Below are 24676 nucleotides of genomic sequence, written 5' to 3'. Positions count from 1 at the left end.
CAGTCCTCTTTTCCTTTTCCCATTAGAAAGATTGGAAAAGCTTACAATTTCATTTCCCCATTCTTCTTGAAGCTAGAGGCAATTTATACATTCAAGGCCAACAGATGAACACAAGTCTGCTGTGGATTTCTGGAGAAGGTTTTGCTTTTATGAGAAAAGGATCAGATATGGGAGGCTCTGCCTCCTTCCCCCACTTTTCTGTCTTGAACACAGACACACTGCTCTGCACTGCAGTGGCCATCTTACCATGAAGGAAAAACTAACAGACTTTCCGACACCTTGGTAAAGTGGAGTCACTGAACCAATGCCAGCTCCTCTAGGATTCTTGTTATATGAGAAAAATAAATCCCTATTTGAAAAACCATTGCTACTTGGATCTTCTGTCACTTAAAGTATGAAACACTCCTACCTGATACAGAAGTAGAAAAACTATAAGTGATATGATAAAAGATGTGACAGAAAAATTAAAAGAGTTGACCTTCTACAGTATTACAGAAAATGATTTGGAAAGAAAAAATTGTGTTTATGCAAGAAAGCTTTTAAAAATAAAAGTACTGAGCTTAAAGAGAAAACATCAGACTAATTGTGTTGCTAACTATGACTACACATGCCATATAAACTAGATTATCTTAATTCTAATACTAAGGACATTAGTCTGCTGTCTTGTTTTGTTAAAGAGTCAAACAAAATTTAGTAACCAAAACATATTTTCAATAAAATTTTATATGTATATATGTAAATAAACAACAAAACAGCACCAAAGACCTCTGTACAATTTCACCATACAGTTTGTGTAGGATGCTTCATCAATCAATCTTTCACTTTTGCTTTAAAAGCACGTGATTACAGAAAACTGCTTATTCATTAAAAACTGGGTAAGATCTTTCAAGACACCTCAGATATTCAAAATAATACAATCTATCTTCTGAAGATCAACCTGAGTTGCACAGGTTAAGTTGAAGACTCTTCACACGGTGCTAAAAACATGAGGCAATCTGCACTTGAACTGGCACTGCACTTCCTCACACTCAGGCTGTCTTTATCACAAGTATCTTCTATCTCTGAGAGATCAGCTGCATCAAGACGGCTCATCGGCCAAGTCACGCTGGTCAAAATACCTGGTGAAAAAAGAATTTGCACAGTGAGGGAAAGCATAAAATGAAATGGGAAATTATGAACTGGGAGAAAATATTTGCAAACAATGTGATTCAAGAGGGTATAATTTCCAAAATAAAAAAAGCAGCTCATGCAACTCAATAACCAAAACACCCAATAAAAAAAAGGAGCAGAAACCTATACAGACATTTCTTCACAGAAGATATACAGCTGGCCAAGAGGCACATGAAAAGATGCTCAACATCACTCATTTTTTGAGAAATGCAAATCAAAACTACAATGAGGTATCACCTCACGCCAATCAGAATGGCCATCATCAAATGATGGAAAGGGTATGGAGAAAAGGGAACTCTCCTACACTGTTGGTAGGAATGGAAATTGGTGCAGCCACTATGGAAAAACAGTATGGAGGTTCCTAAAAAGAATTAAAAACAGAGTTACCATACGATCTAGCAATCCCACTCCTGGGCATATATCTGGAGAAAACTCTAAAAAGGTACATGTATATACCTATATAAGGAATATTACTAAGCTATAAAAAACAATGAAATAATGCTATTTGTAGCAACATGGATGGACCTAAAGACTATCATACAAGGTGAAGTAAGTCAGACAAAAATAAATACCATATGATATCAGTTTTATGTGGAATCTAAAAAAACGATACAAATGAACAAAATGATACAAAACAGACACAGACCCACAGGCATAGAAAATAAGTTTATGGTAACTGAAGGAGAAAGGTGAGGGGCAGGGCAGGGGAGAATAAATTAGGAGTTCCCAATGAGCAGATAAGTCCTTAGCAGTCCACTAAGGACTTCCCTAGTGGCTTAGATGGTAAAGTATCTGCCTACAACGCAGGAGACCTAGGTTCAATCCCTGGGTTGGGAAGATCCTCTGGAGAAGGAAATGGCAACCCACTCCAGTACTCTTGCTTGGAAAATCCCAATAATGGAGAAGCCTGGTAGGCTATGGTCCATGGGGTTGCGAAGAGTCAGACACGACTAAGCAACTTCACTTCACTTCAATGAGCAGATACAAACTACTACATACAAAATAAACAAGGTCCTACTGTACAGCACAGTGAACTATATTCAATATCTTGTAATAAACTATAATGGGAAAAAATCTGAAAAAGGAATATATATATATATATATATGCATAACTGAATCACTTTGCCATACACCAGAAACTAATACAACATTGTAAATCAATTATACTTCAATTAAAAAAAATTATACTTAAAAATATTAATTGCAGCACATTCAAAAGATCATGGCATCCGGTCCCATCACTTCATGGGAAATAGATGTGGAAACAGTGTCAGACTTTATCTTTTTGGGCTCCAAAATCACTACAGATGGTGACTGCAGCCATGAAATTAAAAGACGCTTACTCCTTGGAAGGAAAGTTATGACCAACCTAGATAGCATATTCAAAAGCAGAGACATTACTTTGCCAACAAAGGTCTGTCTAGTCAAGGCTATGGTTTTTCCTGTGGTCATGTATGGATGTGAGAGTTAGACTGTGAAGAAGGCTGAGCGCCGAAGAATTGATGCTTTTGAAGTGTGGTGTTGGAGAAGACTCTTGAGAGTCCCTTGGACTGCAAGGAGATCCAGCCAGTCCATTCTGAAGGAGATCAGCCCTGGGATTTCTTTGGAAGAAATGATGCTGAAGCTGAAACTCCAGTACTTTGGCCACCTCATGCGAAGAGTTGACTCTTTGGAAAAGACTCTGATGCTGGGAGGGATTGGGGGCAAGAGGAGAAGGGGACGACAGAGGATGAGATGGCTGGATGGCATCACTGACTTGATGGACATGAGTCTCAGTGAACTCCGCAAGTTGGTGATGGACAGGGAGGCCTGGCGTGCTGCGATTCATGGGGTCGCAAAGAGTCGGACACGACTGAGCAACTGATCTGATCTGATCTGATATACATATATAAGGAATATTACTCAGCTATAAAAAATAATGTTTTTGTAATAGCAAAAGACCACAAACAACCCAAATATCCATCAATAAAGCGACTGGCTGAATAAACTACAGTACATCTACACAGTGAAAGATTACAAAGCTTTTATAAAAAAGGAATGAGGAAAATATCTACACTGCTACCATGTGATTCCCAGGATTCATTAAGTGAAAAAACAAAGTACAGAATGGAAAGCTAAGTATGTTATGTTTTGTAAGCATGTGCAGGGTATATATACATTTGCTTATATTTTTAAAAAAGAAACAGTGAATGAGAGGATAAATCAAAAATTAACAATAAAACAGATAACTACAAAAAGGAGAAAAGAGACTAGAGGATAAAGGTGGATTCTAAAATGCTCCAATACAAATTACAATTTTAACTTTGGAACAATGTCAATATTTTATGAAATTATAAAACAAGTTTAAGTGAAAATAAAATCACTAACCAGACTCCACTACATGAATCTTCTCCTATACTGGGTTGGTGGCATAAACCAAACAGGAGGATAATTCCAAGTAATCTTAAACATGATGTTCTGATATATGTAACTAGTATGATATACCATGGACAAAAAGAACTGCCAAGAATTCTTAAACAGATTTCAACAGTTTTACAACTGGCCATATTGTTAGTATTGTTATTCTGAAACTACCATGTGCATATTGTAGGATAAAGTCAATAATTATGTTATTAAGAAAAATCAAGTAATCTTAAATTAGAACTGAAATATCAACTTAGACTTATGATTTTATTTTTCTTTCTAAAAAAATACATACTTCATAGCTGTGTTCAGTGAAAAGGCCTAAATGTAATGACCAACCCAAAAACATCTAGCTTCCCTAATGTTCAAATTGTGGACTCTAGATACTATTTTCTACTTTGAAAGAGGAACCAACACTCCCAGGAGAAGAGATTAATTCCAGATCTGGAGCCAGAAGTGCGCAAGATATAACTGAGTCATTTTGGCAGAGCAGAAAGTACGAAAGCTATCAAAAGACCACTGAGGTTATAGACCAAAAAGCACAGGAACTGATCTGAAGGGTTCCCACTATCCAATAGAACAATTTGAGCATCAAAAAGAATGACTGCTCTATCCCTTTACCTGAATGTGAAGATCAACCTCACACCGCTCTACAAGAGACAGCTAGACACTGTATGCTTCGTGATGTGACACAAGAGCAGTCTTGTAAACACACACACTAACAAACCCCATTATATATAATCAAACCTCTAGACCTACCTACCAGTTTACAGAAAACATGCAGGATAAATGAACCATTAAACACCACCATGCAGTTAGCTGTCAAAACCAAAATATGGGAAATTTTACAAGTCAAAGGATCCCATTTTTTCAACAAATAAATAGCAAAGAAAAAAACCAAAAGGGCTGATGGGGGTACTTAAAAGACACAGCAGACAAATGCAACGAGTGCATCCTACTTGGATCCTGGTTTGAACAAACATAAAAAGACATTCTTGGGACAATTAGGGAATATGAAACGACTGGGCATCAGATACTGAGTTAATCACTAAATTTACTGGGTATGAGCCCAATATTACAGTCATGTTTTTTTAAAAGCCCTTTATCAGTCAGATACACCAAAACAGGAGAAATAATATGTCCAATATTTGTTTAAAACATATTAACAAAACAGATAAATGAAACATCCTGGTGTAGAGTTAGTAACTGTGGAACCTGGGTGGTGGATTGGTCTGGGGGGGGGTTATTTTACTATATTTTTATGTGTTTATAAATCTCTAAAATAAGCATAAAAATTAATTATGATTGGTAAAATAATTAAGGTGGCTAACAGTTATTGAGGGGCTTCCCCAGTGGCTTAGTAGTAAAGAATCTGCCTGCAATGCAGGAGACCTGGGTTAGATCCCTGGTTTGGGAAGATCCCCTGGAGGAGAGCATGGCAACCCACTCCACTATTATTGCCTAGAGAATCCCACAGACAGAGGAGCCTGGTGGGCTACAGTCTAGAGGGTCACAAAGAGTCAGACATTACACTGAAGCAACTATGCATGCACAACAGTTATTGGTCCTGTTTGAATGGGATCCTACTCATCTGATAAGGTATTTCTATGAATTAAGCCATTGCCTTAAAGCTATCAAAAGAAAACCAGCAACAAAACACACAAAAGACTTATAACCATTTAAGTTACTTACACTGAAGCTGTTACAACAGAGTCAAGGCCTATGTTATCTGGTTATCAAACCTGCTATAACCTATAGGTTTTCCTAAGTGAAATCTATAGCCTCAGAAACTTCTGCCCTACCTTCTAAGGATTAAATGAGTTCCTATTTTGAAGCACTAAGAAAAATGCCTGGCACAAACTGACCAGTAAGTATTAATTACCATCATTAGCATAATTATTGGAGAAGGCAATGGCACCCCACTCCAGTACTCTTGCCTGGCAAATCCCATGGATAGAGGAGCCTGGTGGGCTGCAGTCCATGGGGTCGCTAAGAGTGGGACACGACTGAACGACTTCACTTTCACTTTTCACTTTCATGCATTGGAGAAGGAAATGGCAACCTACTCCAGTGTTCTTGCCTGAGAATCCCAGGGATGGGGGAGCCTGGTGGGCTGCCGTCTATGGGGTCACACAGAGTCGGACACGACTGAAGTGACTTAGCAGCAGCAGCAGCATAATTATTATAGATCAAGAAACTACATGCTGAACGTGTTTATATTTTGAAAAAGTATCTCGTTTGGCAATGGGAAAAATGAACATAGTATTATTACTTAAGATCCCAATATTTAAATATATTATAAAACATTGAAAAGTTATTAGTGTTGGAATAAAAACAGACCAATGGACAAAAATAGCAAGTCAGAAAGAGACCTAAAATAAATATGTGTGTTTATGTATACACATATTCACATACAAGAATTCAGAATACGAAGAGTTTCATGTAAATTCCAGGTGGAATTTTAATGTAAGAAATGAAATAAAAAGTATACTAAATAAAAATATGTCCCAACTGAAAATGAACAAAGGACACAGCAATTTAAAAAAACTGCAATAAAATGGAACATATTCTATCCTTATGGATAACCATACAAAGAAAATAAAAATAATCTGCATCTTTTTATTACTAGAATGGAAATATTTACATCAACTGAAAACGCTCAGCGTTGACCAGTAGAAGATGGGCACTCTCACCAACATTTAAGTGGGAACCCAGAGTGGTATGATCTTTCTAGAAGGCAAATGAAATAAATATCTCAGTTTTACAAGTACATGCAAGCCCTTTATTTCCAGGAATTTGCCCTTAGGCAATAAATAGAGCTGAATGTATAAGAATCTTCAATACAGCATTATTTATAGAGAAAAACTAGAAATAAAGGGAATTGTGATACATATAATGCTGTTTCCTTATGCCTCAACTTCCTCACTGTAAAATGGAAACAATACTTTCTACCACCATTAATAATGCTATTATAAAGCAAGAAGTCAAGGATTACTTACCTGCTAACCAAGCAGATTAATAGATTCAAAGCAGGAACCCTTTCATCATCTTTGCTGTCCTAAAAAGTAAAAAGAAAAAAAGAAAGCTTGAAATGTAGTCTGTTATCCCCTAATTTTTTCTTCTTCTTTTATTGTGGCCTCGCAGCATTTGGGATCTTAGTTCCCTGACCAGAGGTCAAACCCATGCTCCCTGTGGTGGAAGCAGAGTTTTAACCACTGGATTGCCAGCAAAGCCCCAACCACCTAATATTTTTGAAGGAAGTTTCCTTTCAAGGTGCAAACCATGAACATTTTATTAGATAACAATAATAATCACATGGATATAGAAAACATCAAAGAAACAGAGAAACTGTAGAGTTAATGATTCCCTGAGAAACATCTAAGATGTTCTTTTAAAGAAAGCTCCTGAATAGGTCCTAGAAAGGAATAAGAGTTTAGGGCTCTAAGGAGGTTAACTTGGGAGAGATACTTTTTCTGATTGCAAGACTGAAAAAAGCCTGTGTCCTAACTGGACACTAATGGAAAAAACATATATAAACATTTTAAAGAAAATATTTCAGATCAGGGTTCTCAATGACGAAGGAAGTTGTTCCTGAACTATACATTTCCTAAAATTCACTTTAAATATCTAGTGAGTAGTAAGTTACATTTTGCTCGGAGTACAGGCCATTTAAATTAGTCTGTGCCATCTCCTGGAAGTTTAATGAAAATATTTTGGAGTAGTCAGTGGAGAACAGTTATATATTTTGTGCAGGTGAAAGGAGGAATGAAAAAAAATCAGCTTAGTCTGGCATCAAATTAATTTATATCGTAATGCTGCAGGCATGAGCTAGAGGAAGGGTCTAACTGGGAAAATTCAAAACCATTATTATGCCAGAGACTGTTGGTTGGCCACTCTGGTTTCTTGATTCCCCTTATTATGTAGCAAATGAAGCTCATTTTTAGATGGGTACACTGCCACCCAACTAAAATAAACATTTCCTATAGTTCCTTATGGTCATGTGACCAAATTCTGGCCAGATGTGCTCGTAAGAGGCTCTGGGAAGGCTCTTCAGAGGGGAGGACCTTCTCTTCTTCCCAGCTTCCTTTAGTGAAACATACTGGCGGAACCTGGATTATGAAGTGAGCTTGGGGAGGGAAACCACAAGTGGCAGAACTCGAAGGCCTGGTTACTGCCACCTTAGATCTAATCTGCCTACCTTCATACTCCCTTTGTCTGAGAAAAACACTTGCATTTTATTTAAGATAATGCTATTTTGGACTCTTCTACCACACGGCTAAATCTAATCCTGACTAACAACATAGTCCACCTTTTGTTATTTCACTGAAATCATTCTTTACCACCACAGAAGCTGCTGAGCGCTTCCGCCGTGAAACAATGAGTCTGAACTTACCACCAGAAGCCTCACTTCAGAGCACCTTCTTGCAAGCTGCCGAATCAGTGAATGAGCCTCCGGTAATAAAGGTTTTTCAAGACAAGCCAATAAAGCATAAAGCCATCTTCCCTATACAGGATTTAAAAAAGTAATAAGTAGGCAAACTACACAGTAAGTTTAATTTATAATCACTTAATTGTACCTCAGAAAGACCGTTATCAAGTTATATTCCACCAGCAGTACATATGACTGGGTTTATTTGGAGCAACACATCACTCCAGGGACCACTCAAGAGTATTAGAACAAAGTTTAAATAGCAATTTGTGCAACACACTAAGTTAGCTCCTCAAGCAACCCCAAGTCAATGGCTTTTTTTTTTTCCATTTTTTAAAAAAAATGGTTTCGCTCTATTCAAGCTTTATTTCAATGACTTTTTCTTGAACAAAGATTCAAATCCAGGTTTCTTTCACAAAGAGTGAATGGGATTCTCTTCTACGTGAAAAGAGCAGGTATACATTTAAACTTGACCAGAAGCTTCTGGACGGCACAGATTATATCTTGTGTTTTGACTGGGAGCCTTGAAGCTTCAGATACACTCTTTTTTTGCAAATATCCTCAATGGTGAAAAATACTTGTTTTTAAAATCAAATCTAACTGCAAAGGATGATAAAATTTCTTATTAGGGGATTAAGTGGGCAATTCATTTACATAACATCTATCAAATTTACCCAATTTTGAAGGTGAAAATTTTTTAAGCTGTGAGTGTAAAGCAATAAAACAGAAGGGCAGTACAGTAGAGTTGGTCAGAGTACAGCCAAACTGCCCCAGCATGAGTCTCAGTTCTGCCAGTTATAATCTGTGTGCCCTCGGGTAAGTTACTGAATCCCTATGTGCTCCAGTTTCCTCATGTGTAAAATGGAAATAACAGCTCATAGGTTATTGAAGGATTCGAGGAGTTATTATACATAAAATCCTTAGAACGAAGCCTGGCACGTATATTTGCTCTTATTCCTATTTCTGATATTCTTTAGTGGACTGGATTTCAAAGCCATTTTAGAAAATGCATTTCAAACTTCTCTAAGCCAGGACTATTTGCAATGGGGTCTGCAGACTGGTAGCCATTCTGTTTGTTATTGATCTGTGAAAAGATAAGCAGCTTCTCCCAGGATATAAACCAACTATTTGGTTGATTTTTCTTCTCCCCAATGCAAGATTCTCAATGAAGGAAGTACTATGTTGATTAACATTCTATTGTAAGTGAATAGAATTTTACTGCAAACAAGCAATTGTCTGCATTATACATATAGATGAATAACACATACATGTATATAAATAACATAGAACCATAGCTTACATATAAGGTAAGTATATATAATTTTGTCTGCATTATGAAAAGAAAAAGATGCAGTACTACCAATTCTGGAGTAAAGTCTCTTTCTCCAAACCAATTATTCAGATATTCCAAGACACTAGTTACTGTTGCCTAAAAAAAGGGGGAGGGGGAAGAGACGGAAGAACATCGTTAGGAATAAAACACTGACAAGTTCAAGCTGAGTTACATTAAGTTCAGTGAGAAAGCAATTCTGCCTAAAATGGACTTCTTTAGACTTAAAGAGAAACCTTTGACTCTAGTAATTTGATTAGATGGAACACTCAGTAAGATGAGGCTTTTTTGACAAATATTTTTATATATTTTCAATTATCAACACGGTTTAAATCCTAGGATTTAGTTAGTTAACTACTAATTTAGTTCAGAACTATTTTTTTTTAATTCCACACTCTTTTAAAAAAAAGTCTTTGCATAAATTCAGCTTATTTTCATTAAATCAAAGTACAAATCTAAACACAAAGTTAGCTAGAAAAAGATCAATTTTAAAGCTATACAGATAGAATTTACCAAATTCTCTAGCTTATTCTAGTATAGATGCTGCTGCTGCTAAGTCATTTCAGTCGTGTCCGACTCTGTGCAACCCCATAGACAGCAGTCCACCAGGCTCCCCTGTCCCTGGGATTCTCCAGGCAAGAACACTGGAGTGGGTTGCCATTTCATTCTCCAATGCATGAAAGTGAAAAGTGAAAGTGAAGTCGCTCAGTTGTGTCCGACTCCGAGCGACCCCATGGACTGCAGCCCACCAGGCTCTTCCATCCATGGAATTTTCCAGGCAAGAGTACTGGAGTGGGGTGCCATTGCCTTCTCCGTAATATAGATGGGACACTTACAAAAGTCATTCTCATTGAATTTAGTATAATTATTAGAATATCTTAACGTAAACTGTCGGCCAGTATATTATTCACAACAGAGTATGACTTGTTTAAAAAGTTTATCTTCCAGGGGTATCCAATATATGTGAATACAAAACAATCAAAGTTTTATTTGCTCTTTAAGTGGGTAACAGAGTTCCTAGTGCTGAGAGACTAAACAACTAAAATTCATATTGCTTCCCTTTTGACCCAAGAAATTCAAATTTCATTCTTAATGAAGTGTGCCCAACATCTGGAACTAGAAATAGCAATCTAACCTTAGTATTTTTTTCAAACCCCATAATCTAAGACTTATAACTGAAACAGAAACGTATGAATAGTTTAGCACCATGATAAAGAGCACGAGTTCTGAAGTTAGATCAACCTGGGACTGAATTCCAGTGCTGCTGTTAAAGTTTGCTAATAAACCACCTACAAATGACTTAATCGCCAACTGTTTCCTCATTTACTAAAAAAAAGTATATTAATAATAATTGCCCATATAAGGTTGTAGTGAGGATTAAATAAGAATTTTAAAGAGTTTAGGACAGGGTCTTACACACTGTAAATATTAAATAAATGTATTCAAATATCTTAACACACACTGCAAACAGAAGAATGCATATATTCTTATTATTATTAGATATATTTTACCTGATTCATTCTGCTAACAATACTAAGCAAGGGAGGAAAACCAATCTGAAAGAAAAATGAGACTGAAGTTTATTAAGTGATATTACAAAGGGGGGGGTCTTCATTTTTTTTAAATTGGTGAATTTCTCAACATGCTGTTTTATAAAAACAAAAAATAGACAAAATTCCTTCATTATATATTACAATAAAACATTCCATGAACTATTATGCTAATAATGCCCAAGAAAACAATGTCTTGACACTTGAATACATAAATGTAAAAATACAGAATGATTTGAGTAATGAAGATATTAAAATAAACCATGTATTAGAAACACAGTATGATATCAATAAGCTGTGCACACTCTTTCAAAAATCTTTAGCTAAAGCAAACATTTTGGGGAAGTAAGGGTACTTGAATGAGTTCTTTCAAACCTAATCTCCTTTAAATAAAAAAAATTATTTTGGACTTTAATGTTGGGAGCTTTGATTATGAAAACAGTACCGACTTATGAGAAACTTAAGAGGACACGCATTAAAGTGTATTTTGCAATAACAAACTGAATAAATATATACTTTGCCAAATTAAAAAATTTTGAAAAGTAACATACATTAGGGATATAATCCAATAGAAGAAATGCTGTATAAGAAAGAGCATCAAATTAGCTCCCAGAGAACTGAATCTGTCTACACTCCCACCACCATGCATTAAGAGTGCCTGTTTTCTCAGCCCTTATTAACAGTGTGTCAAACTTGCTTTACCAATGTGCAAAATGCCAGCTCAGTGGAGCTGTAAGTAATGTTTTCATTTTAAGTGAGTTTCGGGATCTTCTCATATAAGAACAATTTGTATTTCCTTCCTGTGAAATGTCTCTTTACATCCTTTGCTTTTTTTTTTTTTTAAATTGGGGTCTTGGTCTTTTTTAGTGATTTTCAGAGCTTTTACATTTAGGGGGTAAACTAATTTTAAATGAGAAAAACAAAACATGACACCAAAGAGAAAACAATAAATACCTATTCAACAGAACAGACAACATGGTATAGGGAGTTACCAGTAATGCAGATGTATGAACATCTGCAAGCTTGGTGGCAGGTGAATCCTGAAGCACAAGCAGCAGCTGGCCACATACTTTATTATTAAAGTCATATGAAATATAAATAATCTTTATATTTATAAAATATAAATTAAATATAGCCTCAACATTTCACTGCCAGAATATGAAATTTATTAAGCATTTTTAAGCACCTGAGTCAAGTTTTCCTTTGTTTCTCTGACCACTCAGAACTCACTGTTTGGCCCTTGCTAATAATTAAAAAAAAAAAGTCCTATCTAGCTCAAAAAATTATTAAACAGCTAAAGCACACACTGTTTTAGAAAACAGGCTGATATAAATCAGTCATATATTATTTGCTTTTTAAAACTTTTTTACAATCTTGGAAAACAAAAAAGCTATTATGCTTCTACGTTTAGCAAATGGGCTTACAAAGACAGTCAGGAGACTGGATTTAGCCTAAGCTATATTCTGCTAAGTCTCTATAATGAATCTTGCACCAAAACTATGTTTTTTTGTTTGTTTAGTCACAGTAGCACTTACTTGTACATAATCGATTCCAGGACTTTCACTTGCAGCTGGTCCAATAGCCCCTTCAGCATATAACCTTTCACCTAGACAAAATTTTTTCCAGCCTTCTTCATCTTCAGATCTTGGCTAAAAGAAAAAAAATGAATTTACTTATGTATTTTCTTTAATACTGAACAATGAAAAAACAAGCGAGGATTCCTTCATATTCCCACCAGCTCACACAAACATACAGTGCTTGTAATGGAGTGAACTGTGTCCCCTCAAAATTTGTATGCTGAAACCCTCACCTCTGAGTCTTTACAGCAGTGATTAAGTTAAAATGAGGTGGGTAGAGTGGGTCCTAATCCAATCTGCCTGACATCCTTGTGAGGAAGAGGAAATTCGGACAAAAAGACATTAGGGATGCATATGCACACAGAAGGCCACGTGCGGACACAGGTAGAAGATGGCCATCTGCAAGCCAGATAGAGAGAGTGGCCTTTCGAGAAACCTGCTGACACCTCGATCTCAGCCCTCTAATCCACAAAGCTGTGAGAACATACCTTACTGTTTGGTGAGCTGTTCCATCTGTGGTGGTTTGTTACAGCAGTCCTAGCAAACCAGTACAGGACCCAAGTGGTCACACCATATGTGGGACACTTTTAGTCTGCATCATACTTTAATGAACACTGACAAGCAAGTACGTGCTCAAAAGAGGGTGATAAAGACGTAAGATTGATATAAAAAAAATACACTAAGAATGCTTTCAAGAATGAAGCCTGTTTATCCCAAGGAAGGAGACATAATTACACACTTCACATAAAAGGCTGTCCAATCAAAGAAGGAATAGATTTATTCTACATTGTCAGATGAAAAAAGCATGACCTTTCAGCTCAACCTTAACAGAACCTAAAATTTAAAAAATATATATTTATTTATTTATAGTTGCTTTATAATATTGAGTTAGTTTCAGGCGTATAGCAAAGTGATTCAATTAACAAAACAATTTTTATTTGGGCACATCACCTCACAAATCATTTTACATACACATGCAGTTTCCCCCCATGAGGATAAAGAGCTTTCATTAGATTCTCAGAAGGAGAAAAAAAAACCCCTAAAAGGTAAAAGCCTACTGTCCTGGAACAATGTTTTCCCATTACTCCATTAGGTCAGAGACTGTTTCTGCTTCAGGTAGCACTGAAAATCTTAATTATTACATATGGTTGGTGTTTAACAAATGATTAGATCAATCAATCAATGTTCAAATTTACATAGTTGCCTTCAGAGGTTGCTTTAAAAATTCGTCATCTTATAATTCACATATTTCTGCCATGATGAATATATATGTTCAGTTCAGTCGCTCAGTTGTGTCCGATTCTTTGCAACCCCATGAATTGCAGCACGCCAGGCCTCCTGTCCATCACCAACTCCCGGACTTCACTCAAACTCACATCCATCGAGTCTGTGATGCCATCCAGCCAGCTCATTCTCTGTCGTCCCCTTCTCCTCCTGCCCCCAATCCCTCCCAGCATCAGAGTCTTTTCCAATGAGTCAGCTCTTCACATGAGGTGGCCAAAATACTGGAGTTTCAGCTTTAGCATCAGTCCTTCCAATGAACAACCAGGACTGATCTCCTTCAGAATGGACTGGTGGGATCTCCTTGCAGTCCAAGGGACTCTCAAGAGTCTTCTCCAACATGACACTTCAAAAGCATCAATTCTTCGGCACTCAGCTTTCTTCACAGTCCAACTCTCACATCCATACATGACCAAAGGAAAAACCATAGCCTTGACTAGACGGACCTTTGTTGGCAAAGTAATGTCTCTGCTTTTGAACATGCTATCTAGGTTGGTCATAACGTTCCTTCCAAGGAGTAAGTGTCTTCTAGTTTCATGGCTGCAGTCACCATCTGCAGTGATTTTGGAGCCCAGAAAAATAAAGTCTGACACTGTTTCCACTGTTTGCCCATCTATTTCCTATGAAGTGATGGGACCAGATGCCATGATCTTTGTTTTCTGAATGTTGAGCTTTAAGCCAACTTTTTCACTCTCCACTTTCATCAAAAGGCTTTTGAGTTCCTCTTCACTTTCTGCCATAAGGGTGGTGTCATCTGCATATCTGAGGTTATTGATATCTCTCCCGGCAATCTTGATTCCAGCTTGTGCTTCTTCCAGCCCAACATTTCTCATGATGTACTCTGCATATAAGTTAAATAAACAGGGTGACAATATACAGCCTTGACATACTCCTTTTCCTATCTTGAACCAGTCTGTCGTTCCACGTCCAGTTCTAATTGTTGCTTCCTGACCTGCATATAGGTTTCTCAAGAGGCAGGTCAGGTGGTCTGGTACTCCCATCTCTTTCAGAATTTGCCACACTTTATTGTGATCCACACAGTCAAAGGCTTTGGCATAGTCAATAAAGCAGAAATTGATGTTTTTCTGGAACTCTTGCTTTTTCCATGATCCAGCAGATGTTGGCAATTTGATCTCTGGTTCCTCTACCTTTTCTAAAACCAGCGTGAACATCTGGAAGTTCACAGTTCATGTACTGTTGAAGCCTAGCTTGGAGAATTTTGAGCATTACTTTACTAGCGTGTGAGATGAGTACAATTGTGCGGTAGTTTGAGCATTCTTTGGCATTGCCTTTCTTTGGGATTGGAATGAAAACTGACCTTTTCCAGTCCTGTGGCCACTGCTGAGTTTTCCAAATTTGCTGGCATATTGAGTATAGCACTTTCACGGCATCATCTTTCAGGATGTGAAGTAGCTCAACTGGAATTCCATCACCTCCACTAGTTTTGTTCATAGTGATGCTTTCTAAGTCCCACTTGACTTCACATTCCAGGATGTCTGGCTCTAGGTGAGTGATCACACCATCGTGATTATCTAGGTCGTGAAGATCTTTTTTGTACAGTTCTTCTGTGTATTCTTGCCACCTCTTCTTAATATCTTCTGCTTCTGTTAGGTCCATACCATTTCTGTCCTTTATCGAGCCCATCTTTGCATGAAATGTTCCCCTGGTATCTACTGCTATGTAATATTCCACTGTTTTGATGGGGGATCTTCATTTATTAAATCAATTAATTATGTTGTCATTTCTCTTTCGACAAAATTATATCATCATCATGTTACTGATGCAGCTTCTTTCTGAATTATATAGGTACTCAAAAGTCCTTACCTTGAGCAAGGAAAAAATGTGTATCTACCTACCTACTGCCCTCTCCCTCTTCTTACCAGGAGGCCTCACCATACAGTGAAAGGCTTTCGAATCAGACAAAGTATGGTCTGTATCTCAGCTATACTTTTTATGAGTTAAATGATCTTGGGCAAGTGATGTTAGTGTCATTCACACTTTTCCTAGAGCAGAGCTTCCAACTAGTATACAGAAGCATATAGAGAGGTTATACTGAATCTCTCAGATTTCAGCTGGTAGTCTTAGGCCATGAGAACAGCTTCCTCAACTTATCCCAAAGTGACATCATTTAAAAGATGTTAGGAAGCACTACCTAGAAGAAGCTTCTAAAATCTGAAATCTACGGAGAATTCCCCGGTGGGCCAATGGTTAGGACTCGGTGCTTACACTGCAGGAGGCATGGGTTTGATCACTGGTCAGGGAACCAAGATCCCACGGGGAGCGCAGCATGGCCAAAAGAACCCCCTGAAATCTATGAACCACCTGAAACAATGAGCAAAATTGTATGAATAGGTGCATTTTCCCCTCTCTGAAAATAAAAAGCTTTCATTTGATTCTCCAGATGAATATGAGACTCCCTAAGAGGTTAAAGAGGTTCCCTGGTTGCTCAGTGGTAAAGAATTGGCCTGCCAATGCAGGAGTCTCAGCTTCAATCCCTGGGTTGGAAAGATCCCCTGGCAAAGGAAATGGCAACCCACTCCAGTATTCTTCCCTGGGAAATCCCATGGACAGAGGAGTCTGATAGGCTACACTCCATAGGGTTGCAAAGAGTCAGACACGACTGAATGACAAACACTTTCACTTTTTCAATGGAGATACAGACATAGGGTACAGACTTGTGGACACAGTGTGGGAAGTAGAAGGTGGGAAGAACTGGGAGAGCAGCATGGAACATACAAATTACCATGTAAAATAGACAGCCAGTAGAAATTTGCTGGATGAGACAAGGAACTCAAATCAGGTGCTCTGTGACAACCTAGAGGGGTTGGATGGGGTGGGAGGTGCGAATGAGGTTCAAGAGGGAGGGGACATATATATACCATTCATGTTATGTAGGGCAGAAACCAATATAATATTGTAAAACAGTTATCCTCCAACTACAAATTTTAAAAAATTAGTCTGCTGCTGCTGCTAAGTCGCTTAAGTCGTGTCCGACTCTGTGCAACCCCAGAGACGGCAGCCCACCAGGCTCCCCCGTCCCTGGGAGTCTCCAGACAAGAACACTGGAATTGGTTGACATTTCCTTCTCCAATGCATGAAAGTGAAAAGTGAAAGTGAAGTCGCTCAGTCCTGTCAGACACCTAGCGACCCCATGGACTGCAGCCTACCAGGCTCCTCCGTCCATGGGATTTTCCAGGCAAGAGTACTGGAGTGGGTTGCCATTGCCTTCTGAGTCTAAGCTGATAAAACATGAAATAGTACCTTCCAGTAAGCATGACAAACTTTACTAAAAAGTCAGTCACTGGTACTGGTACCATTACCTCATCAGGAAAATCCAAAAAGCCTTTATTCAATCTTTTTGTAAATACTGAAAATGTATTTACTTTCTTGAAAAAATTTCTAGAAGAACCTTTGCAGACTTGTAGAGACTGATCCAAAGTCTCTCAAGATGTGGATTAAGGGTGTCATAAACATAACTTGCATTACTTATTCTATCCTTTTCAGGCGAAAAGACAATGGAACTGTTACTATTAATAGTAGATGGGAGAGAATGAAAATAATATGGGTTAAACAAGAGAATCTTTAAGAACTGGAAGTAAATATGGACTATTTCAAATAGTTATACACTGTACAATCTAAAGAGAGAAACTTACATACCATGGTCACATTACTATCCAACTGTTGTGATTTCCAGTGACTTCTATGTCTGTTCACACTCTAAAGGAAGAGAAATCAGACAAATGATCTTCACAGAATGGATAACTCAAAAGAAATCAGTTGCTGCACAACATTCTAACAATCTTAAAGCCTGGAAAATATTTCAAATTGTATTATGTTGAGTGATTATAATAATAATAATTTGGTAATTGATTCATGAATATTCTTATCTTTATATATTTAATAGTCCCAATTTTTCCAACTACAGTCTAAGAACAGAAATAAATCTGAAGGAAGGCTTTAATTTGATTAAATGATTAAAGCTCACCTACCTGCCGAACAGCTGAAAATTGTGCCACTTGTTGCTGTTGCCACTGAAGAGTGGGGGAGTATCCTTCCGGGGCAGGCTGGCATCCTGAAAGCTAAAGATCAGTTCATAAATTTTAGAATCAATGTTAAGTTATTACCACTAGAATCTCAAGCCTCTGCAAAGTAAAAGCAGAATCAAGAGGAAAAATGAGTAATAAAGCAAGTAAGACTACACAAGAAAGGAAGTACTTTTTGCAGATGTAAAAAAGGAGGCAATTCATTTATGTCTGAGTTTAAAACATCAGGAAAAGATCCTTATATAGTTGCTTTAGTAAAAGCAATGTAACAGTTTATAGTTGGAGTTTCTACAAAATCCAAATATAAGACCTAAAGATATAACCCAGTACTACCTTTCTATAATAGCAAAACTATTTGAAACAAAAAGACATAATGCAAATAAAACATTCTGGTATGAGCAGAATGCAAATAATTCAAAACATTTGACTTTACAAGGGCCACTTTTGTTTCTCAAAACAGCACATAGGTCACAACTGATCACATATTGCCTTGAAATAAAAATGAGTATGGTCACATTTCAAAAGTCAGGTATACAAGATACCATCTGTCATCAACTAAAAATTTCTGTAAAGGAATTATATGAGACATTATAGTGCCTGAGTTAAAATCTCCTGATAATAAACATCAGATAAACAAATTACTTAGAACACAAAAGGAAAAGGAACTGTGGTAATTTAAAAACTGCTGCTCTCCTTCCACCATAGGTTAAACAGCATCAAGTGGAACTTCTGTGGCTACTCCATCCAGACTAGTTCTCCCTGTTACTTACTGGTCAATATATGTTAACTTTCTTCACAGCAATAGACATAATATATAACTGTTTGCTTTTTTAATGTCTTCCTCAGGAGAAGCAAATTCTACAAGGGTAGGGACTTTCTGTCTCATCCTCTGTTGTATTCCCAGTGCCTGGCACATACAGTTGTTTAGTTAAAAAATGTGCTGGATAAATAAATGAATGAAAAGGTTCACAGTGGGCACGTAGGTAGAAAAGTGTGATACTTGGGTTTCTATTTTTAAAAAACAAAACCTAGTCAAATTCAAAACATACAAACTACTCTAGGTAAGATTAAACGCCAGCCCAATAATAATTATGAACTGGTAAAAGGTACCTTAAAAATAAAGTCTGGCATAAATAACCTATTTAAAGACTCCATGAAAATCGGATCATGCTCCTAAAGTGTTATGAGCAAATCTCCAGGAATGTCAGGGTTACTGAAAGCCTCTCTGGAGGTAGTAAACGCCAGTTGTCCTTTTGGGGGGAAAAGTACAAGCAATTGTCTAACTGAACATACAGAAGTCAAATCTTACATTGTAACTTAACCTGTCCGATACTTTCCGACACTATAGGGTGAGCCTCCATCTTTTAATTTGCGGGGAAGGAAAAAAAAAAAAAAAAAATCCCCTGACGTATAATAACACTCACAGAAATATTCACACTTTGCTTCCTTTTCAACTTCTTTGGGTCAATTTGAGCTACCACAACATCTGGACATTGAGCTGCTTCGATCCTACAAACAAGTAATAAATGCAAAAAAACGTGATTACTATTGTTCACGTGTAGTATAACAAGCGATCCAATTTCTACAGTTCAACATAAAATTACACACTTCAGAATTGCAATGGAAGGTCTAAACAATAAATTTCTAAAATTATCTGGACTGAAAGCAATCTAAGAGCATGTATCTTGTCACGAGTAATCAGGTTTAATAAAATGAAGTTCACAGAAACTCGCTCACACAAAGATGTAATCAAGGGGTTTTGTTCTGACCGAGTATGGGGACGGGACAGTACTGGGGCTTTATCGCACTTTGGGGTCGAGCGGGGTACGGGCACTGTGCCCAAGGGCGTAAGGACAACCGGCCCACCCGCACAGGGTCCAACACTCACTGGACCCGCCTTAGGTATTCCTGGGGAGTCCTCGGAGGTACGCTGGGATCGAAACTTTCCGTCAAGTCGCAAGGCTCCACCGGCAAAAGCCGTGGCATCAACTCCTCCACCGGCGACTCCGAAGGCACCCACGCCATAGTTTTCAATGAGGAGCGTCCCACCCAGCGCATGCGCCAGAGCTGGGGGTCACAGCGCAGGCGCACGTAGAGGCGGATTAGGCGCGGAGTTGAGCAAGAGGCAGGCCTTAGGGGGCGTAACTGCGCATGAGCAAACCTGAAGCTTGTCCCAGAGTTTAATGGTCCGGTGCTGTAGTGAAGACTGCGAACTGAGTTCCTTGTAGAAGTGGTTCTGAAGTTTTTCTGGGTTTTATTCTTATACCTTTCTAAGATTAAGGCTTATTAACTTTTATGCATCTTTAGTATTGAGGGAACTGTAAGTACTTTTTAAGTTAATGAGCAGCTACCGTAACGATCTTGTATTGAGCTTTAAATTCACATCACCTGCATTTCCTCATTTAATTTTTCCTGTCTTTTAAAGTAAGTGGTATTATGCCAGGTCTGTGGGGGCGGAAATCGACTGAAAGAGGGGTTAAGGACAATTGTAACTTTCTTATAAAGAAGACCCATTGGAAAAGACCCTGACGCTGGGAAAGACTGATAGCTGGAGGAGACGGGAGTGACAGATGATGAGATGGTTGGATGGCATCACCAACTCCAGGGACATGAGTTTGAGCAAACTCTGGGAGATGATGAAGGATAGGGAAGCCTGGCGTGTTGCAGTCTATGGGATCGCAGAGTCAGACACCACTGAACAAGAACAACAAAAGAGAAGAGCCGATTCCAACCCAGATTTATCTGATGCCAAATGAATGTAAAATTAGTTTCCCAAAGGAATTTCTTGTACTTGGCTGTGCCAGAGATCAGTTTATATTTATCCAAAATTGATATTACTAGACTAGCCATTCCTTTTTGTTTTTAAGAAAGATTTCTTAAATAGTGCAAAGAACAAAGTTAATGCCAACACCCAGAAGTTATCATTATTCTCAGGGGAAATCTTGTGAGGGGGTACTATTTCCACTTTACAAGTGAGTAAACAAGGCAGCAGCCATGAAATTAAAAGATGCTTACTCCTTGGAAGAAAAGTTATGACCAACCTAGATAGTATATTAAAAAGCAGAGACATTACTTTGCCAACAAAGGGCCGTCTAGTCAAGGCTATGGTTTTTCCTGTGGTCATGTATGGATGTGAGAGTTCGACTGTGAAGAAAGCTGAGTGCCGAAGAATTGATGCTTTTGAACTGTGGTGTTGGAGAAGACTCTTGAGAGTCCCTTGGACTGCAAGGAGATCCAACCAGTCCATTCTGAAGGAGATCAGCCCTGGGATTTCTTTGGAAGGAATGATGCTAAAGCTGAAACTGCAGTACTTTGGCCGCCTCATGTGAAGGGTTGACTCATTGGAAAAGACTCTGATGCTGGGGGGGATTGGGGTCAGGAGGAGAAGGGGACGACAGAGGATGAAATGGCTGGATGACATCACTGACTCGATGGACGTGAGTTTGAGGGAACTCTGGGAGTTGGTGATGGACAGGGAGGCCTGGCGTGCTGCAATTTATGGGGTCGCAGAGTCAGACACGACTGAGCGACTGAACTGAACTGAACTGAAACAAGGCAGAAATGGATTAAGTTAACTCCTGGGATTTCTTTGGAAGGAATGATGCTAAAGCTGAAACTCCAGTACTTTGGCCACCCCATGTGAAGAGTTGACTCATTGGAAAAGTGTCTGATGCTGGGAGGGATTGGGGGCAGGAGGAGAAGGGGACGACAGAGGATGAGATGGCTGGATGGCATCACTGACTCGATGGACGTGAGTCTGGGTGGACTCCGGGAGTTGGTGGTGGACAGGGAGGCCTGGCGTGCTGCGATTCATGGGGTCGCAAAGAGTTGGACACAACTGAGCGACTGAACTGAACTGAACTGAACTGAACTTATGCTAGGTCACAAATTGCAAGAAACAGTGAAATTACTATGTCTCAGGCTTTTTTTTTTTAATTTTATTTTATTTTTAAACTTTACATAATTGTATTAGTTTTGCCAAATATCAAAATGAATCCGCCACAGGTATACATGTGTTCCCCATCCTGAACCCTTCTCCCTCCTCCCTCCCCATACCATCCCTCTGGGTCATCCCAGTGCACTAGCCCCAAGCATCCAGTATCGTGCATCGAACCTGGACTGTCAACTCGTTTCATACATGATATTTTACATGTTTCAATGCCATTCTCCCAAATCTTCCCACCCTCTCCCTCTCCCACAGAGTCCATAAGACTGTTCTATACATCAGTGTCTCTTTTGCTGTCTCTTACACAGGGTTATTGTTACCATCTTTCTAAATTCCATATATATGTGTTAGTATACTGTATTGGTGTTTTTCTTTCTGGCTTACTTCACTCTGTATAATAGGCTCCAGTTTCATCGACCTCATTAGAACTGATTCAAATAAAAATATGGAACGCTTCACGAATTTGCGTGTCATCCTTGCACAGGGGCCATGCTAATCTTCTCTGTATCGTTCCAATTTTTAGTATATGTGCTGCCGAAGCGAGCACAGTCTTTTCTAAAAAAGCTCTGAGTGAATACAATTGTTTTCTAAGGTCTTTAATTTAAGGATTTTTTGCTTGTTCTTAAATCAGTCTTTAGATTGCACACAGTTGATTTTAAAACCAGAATGTAACTTTCTGAACTGGAGATAAAGTAAGGACAATCTTTAGGTTAAGCGGTTAAGAATTAGTGCTTATAAATACTAACTAAACAATTGGAGATATGGAAAGAAACTGCCTGGCTGCAAACTAAAAAGTTATTTGGTTAAAAAATCTTACTGATTTTAGAAGAAACAAACTTATAAGAGATGTGGAGAAACACTCCCGTCAACAAACATTTTGGTGATGATCAAGAATAAACTAGAAATCATAATGTGTCATTTCTGGATGTTCTTACACATACTTTTTTCTTTGGAAACTAGCTTATTAGCAATTTCCCCCCATTTTTCTATAGAAAAGAACCTACTAGATCAACCACAAAGGGAACAATTCTTAATACTGGACTCCATATATAAGTGCATGGCAAAACTACACATGGATGAAGGAAACAAGGAGAAAGATAACAAAAAAACAAAGCTTGTCCCAGGAAATAATAAGAATTTTTTTTTCAAAAGAAGTGTGTAATAAAGGACATCAATAATTCTGAGATGGTTCTAAAATTTTAAATATGCAGGGATGAATTCATTCAAGAGAGAGGAAATTAATTAAGCATTTATAAGGGTTACTGTCTGCTCTTTAAAACTAATCTTGCTTAAAAGAATTAAGGAATGAATTTTGGAACACGTTTAATATGGTTATAAATAGGAAGTTGCACTAAGTATTTTTTTAAGTCTTTATTGAATTCGTAACAATACTGCTTCTGCTTTATTTTTGGTTTTTTGGTCATGAGGCATGTTAGCTTCCCGACCAGGGATAGAACCCGCAACCCCTGTATTGGAAGGTGAAGTCTTAACCACTGAAAAACCAGGGAGGTCCCCTGCACTAAGTATTTTTGAGTGTTTTGATTGAGATGTGAGACAGTTGAGAAGAAACTATGAGACAGTTGATGAAGTTATTCTGAAGAAAAACAACTTATTAGAAATCTGAACATCTAAGACTATAATAACCATTTCTTCCTAGGAAGAACTATTTCTAAGATACTTAACTGGTTCTGAGGCCCTGTTTTTAAAGATTTCCAGTCACTTCTCAGTTTACAGTGGAAATATTTTTATGTTTCAATGTTTCTCACATTGGTGCTTTGCTGTGGGAGTAATGTGAAGGTTGTGAGCACAGAATGTCTGTTTATTGATGACAGCAGCATCTGCTAAGTCAAACTTGCAGAGCTAAATGAAAAATTTGTCCCTGTATTTTATGTCCTTTTAAGCAGCTCAGTTATTTTCAAGTATTAGTGTGTATAAGAATTATCTGCAAGAAATTCTTTAAAATACAGACTCCTGGGTCCTATAACTCTCTCCTCCAGAGCTTCTGACTCTGTTTATTGGCTGTAGGACTCTGAAACTGAAATTTTTCGAAAGCATTCCAAGTGAGAAACAGAGCTTAGTACATCCATTTTACCTTTTCCTCCTTATTCTTTAAGATTTACTCCCCTAGAATTTGGGGCTTCCCAGGTGGTGTTAGTGGTAAAGAAATCACCTGGCAATGCAGGAGACATAGAGACATGGGTTCAGTCTCTGGGTTGGCAAGATCCCCTGGAGGAGGGCATGACAACCCAGACCAGTGTTCTTGCCTGAAAAATCCCATGGACAGAGGAGCCTGGCAGGCTACAGTACATAGGCTGTCAAAGAGTTGGACATGACTCAAACAACTTAGCACACACCCTAGAATTCTGTCTTACCATACTTTGTCAGTTCTTTTCTCCTTGGCTACAGTCTGAAATTTAACTTCTCCCTTTTATGCATTAAACTTTAATAAATTCAGTCATCCAATTAACGTTTCAATTCAGTTAGTTCAGTCGCTCAGTCATGTCTGACTCTTTGCAACCCATGAACCGCAGCACTCCAGGCCTCCCTGTCCATCACCAACTCCCAGAGTTCACCCAAACCCATGTCCATTGAGTCAGTGATACCATCTAACCATCTCATCCTCTGTCATCCCCTTCTCCTGCCCCCAACTCCTCCCAGCATCAGGGTCTTTTCCAATGAGTCAGCTCTTTGCATCAGGTGGCCAAAATATTGGAGTTTCAGCTTCAACTTCAGTCCTTCCAATGAACACCCAGGCTGATTTCCTTTAGAATGAACTGGTTGGATCTCCTTGCAGTCCAAGGGACTCTCAAGAGTCTTCTCCAACACCACAGTTCAAAAGCATCAATTCTTTTGTGCTCAGCTTTCTTCACAGTCCAACTCTCACATCCATACATGACTACTGGAAAAACCATAGCCTTGACTAGATGGACCTTTGTTGGCAAAGTAA

General features: G+C 38.3%; 1 protein-coding gene and 1 non-coding gene across 3 annotated transcripts; both read right to left on the bottom strand.

The window, feature by feature from the left end:
- Window positions 1-707: 707 nt before the first annotated feature.
- On the bottom strand, window positions 708-19915 carry GEMIN2 (gem nuclear organelle associated protein 2). 2 transcript variants are annotated; one of them, XM_055555985.1, is made up of 11 exons: window positions 19672-19915; window positions 19208-19292; window positions 17730-17819; window positions 17398-17457; window positions 15967-16062; window positions 12418-12531; window positions 10844-10888; window positions 9363-9431; window positions 7967-8077; window positions 6573-6631; window positions 708-1118 (listed from the first exon to the last, which is right to left on the bottom strand). In XM_055555985.1, the coding sequence occupies exons 1-11, from the start codon at window positions 19839-19841 to the stop codon at window positions 1079-1081; spliced, it is 939 nt and encodes a 312-aa protein (XP_055411960.1). In that variant the 5' UTR covers window positions 19842-19915; the 3' UTR covers window positions 708-1078. The 2 variants fall into 2 exon arrangements, with proteins under 2 accessions (XP_055411960.1, XP_055411961.1); XM_055555986.1 differs by lacking the exon at window positions 15967-16062 and having other exon boundaries at window positions 19672-19901.
- Window positions 19916-22168: 2253 nt separating this feature from the next.
- LOC129634663 (U6 spliceosomal RNA) lies at window positions 22169-22276 on the bottom strand. Its single transcript, XR_008705833.1, has one exon. It is a non-coding gene; the product is annotated as a U6 spliceosomal RNA (small nuclear RNA).
- Window positions 22277-24676: the final 2400 nt, after the last annotated feature.

Source organism: Bubalus kerabau, chromosome 19 (assembly GCF_029407905.1).
Source record: "Bubalus kerabau isolate K-KA32 ecotype Philippines breed swamp buffalo chromosome 19, PCC_UOA_SB_1v2, whole genome shotgun sequence".
In the NCBI taxonomy this organism is placed as follows: domain Eukaryota; kingdom Metazoa; phylum Chordata; class Mammalia; order Artiodactyla; family Bovidae; genus Bubalus; species Bubalus kerabau.
Note: the sequence above shows the minus strand (reverse complement) of the source record. Positions and strands in the feature narration are given on the sequence as shown.

Coding starts and splice junctions, on each gene's coding strand:
- GEMIN2 (XM_055555985.1), bottom strand. CDS start 19,841: ATGCGCTGGGTGGGACGCTCCTCATTGAAAACTATGGCGTGGGTGCCT. Junction 17,458..17,729: donor AATTTTCAGCTGTTCGGCAG/GTAGGTGAGCTT, acceptor CTCTTCCTTTAG/AGTGTGAACAGACATAGAAG. Junction 8,078..9,362: donor GAGACTTTACTCCAGAATTG/GTAGTACTGCAT, acceptor AATCCTGTATAG/GGAAGATGGCTTTATGCTTT.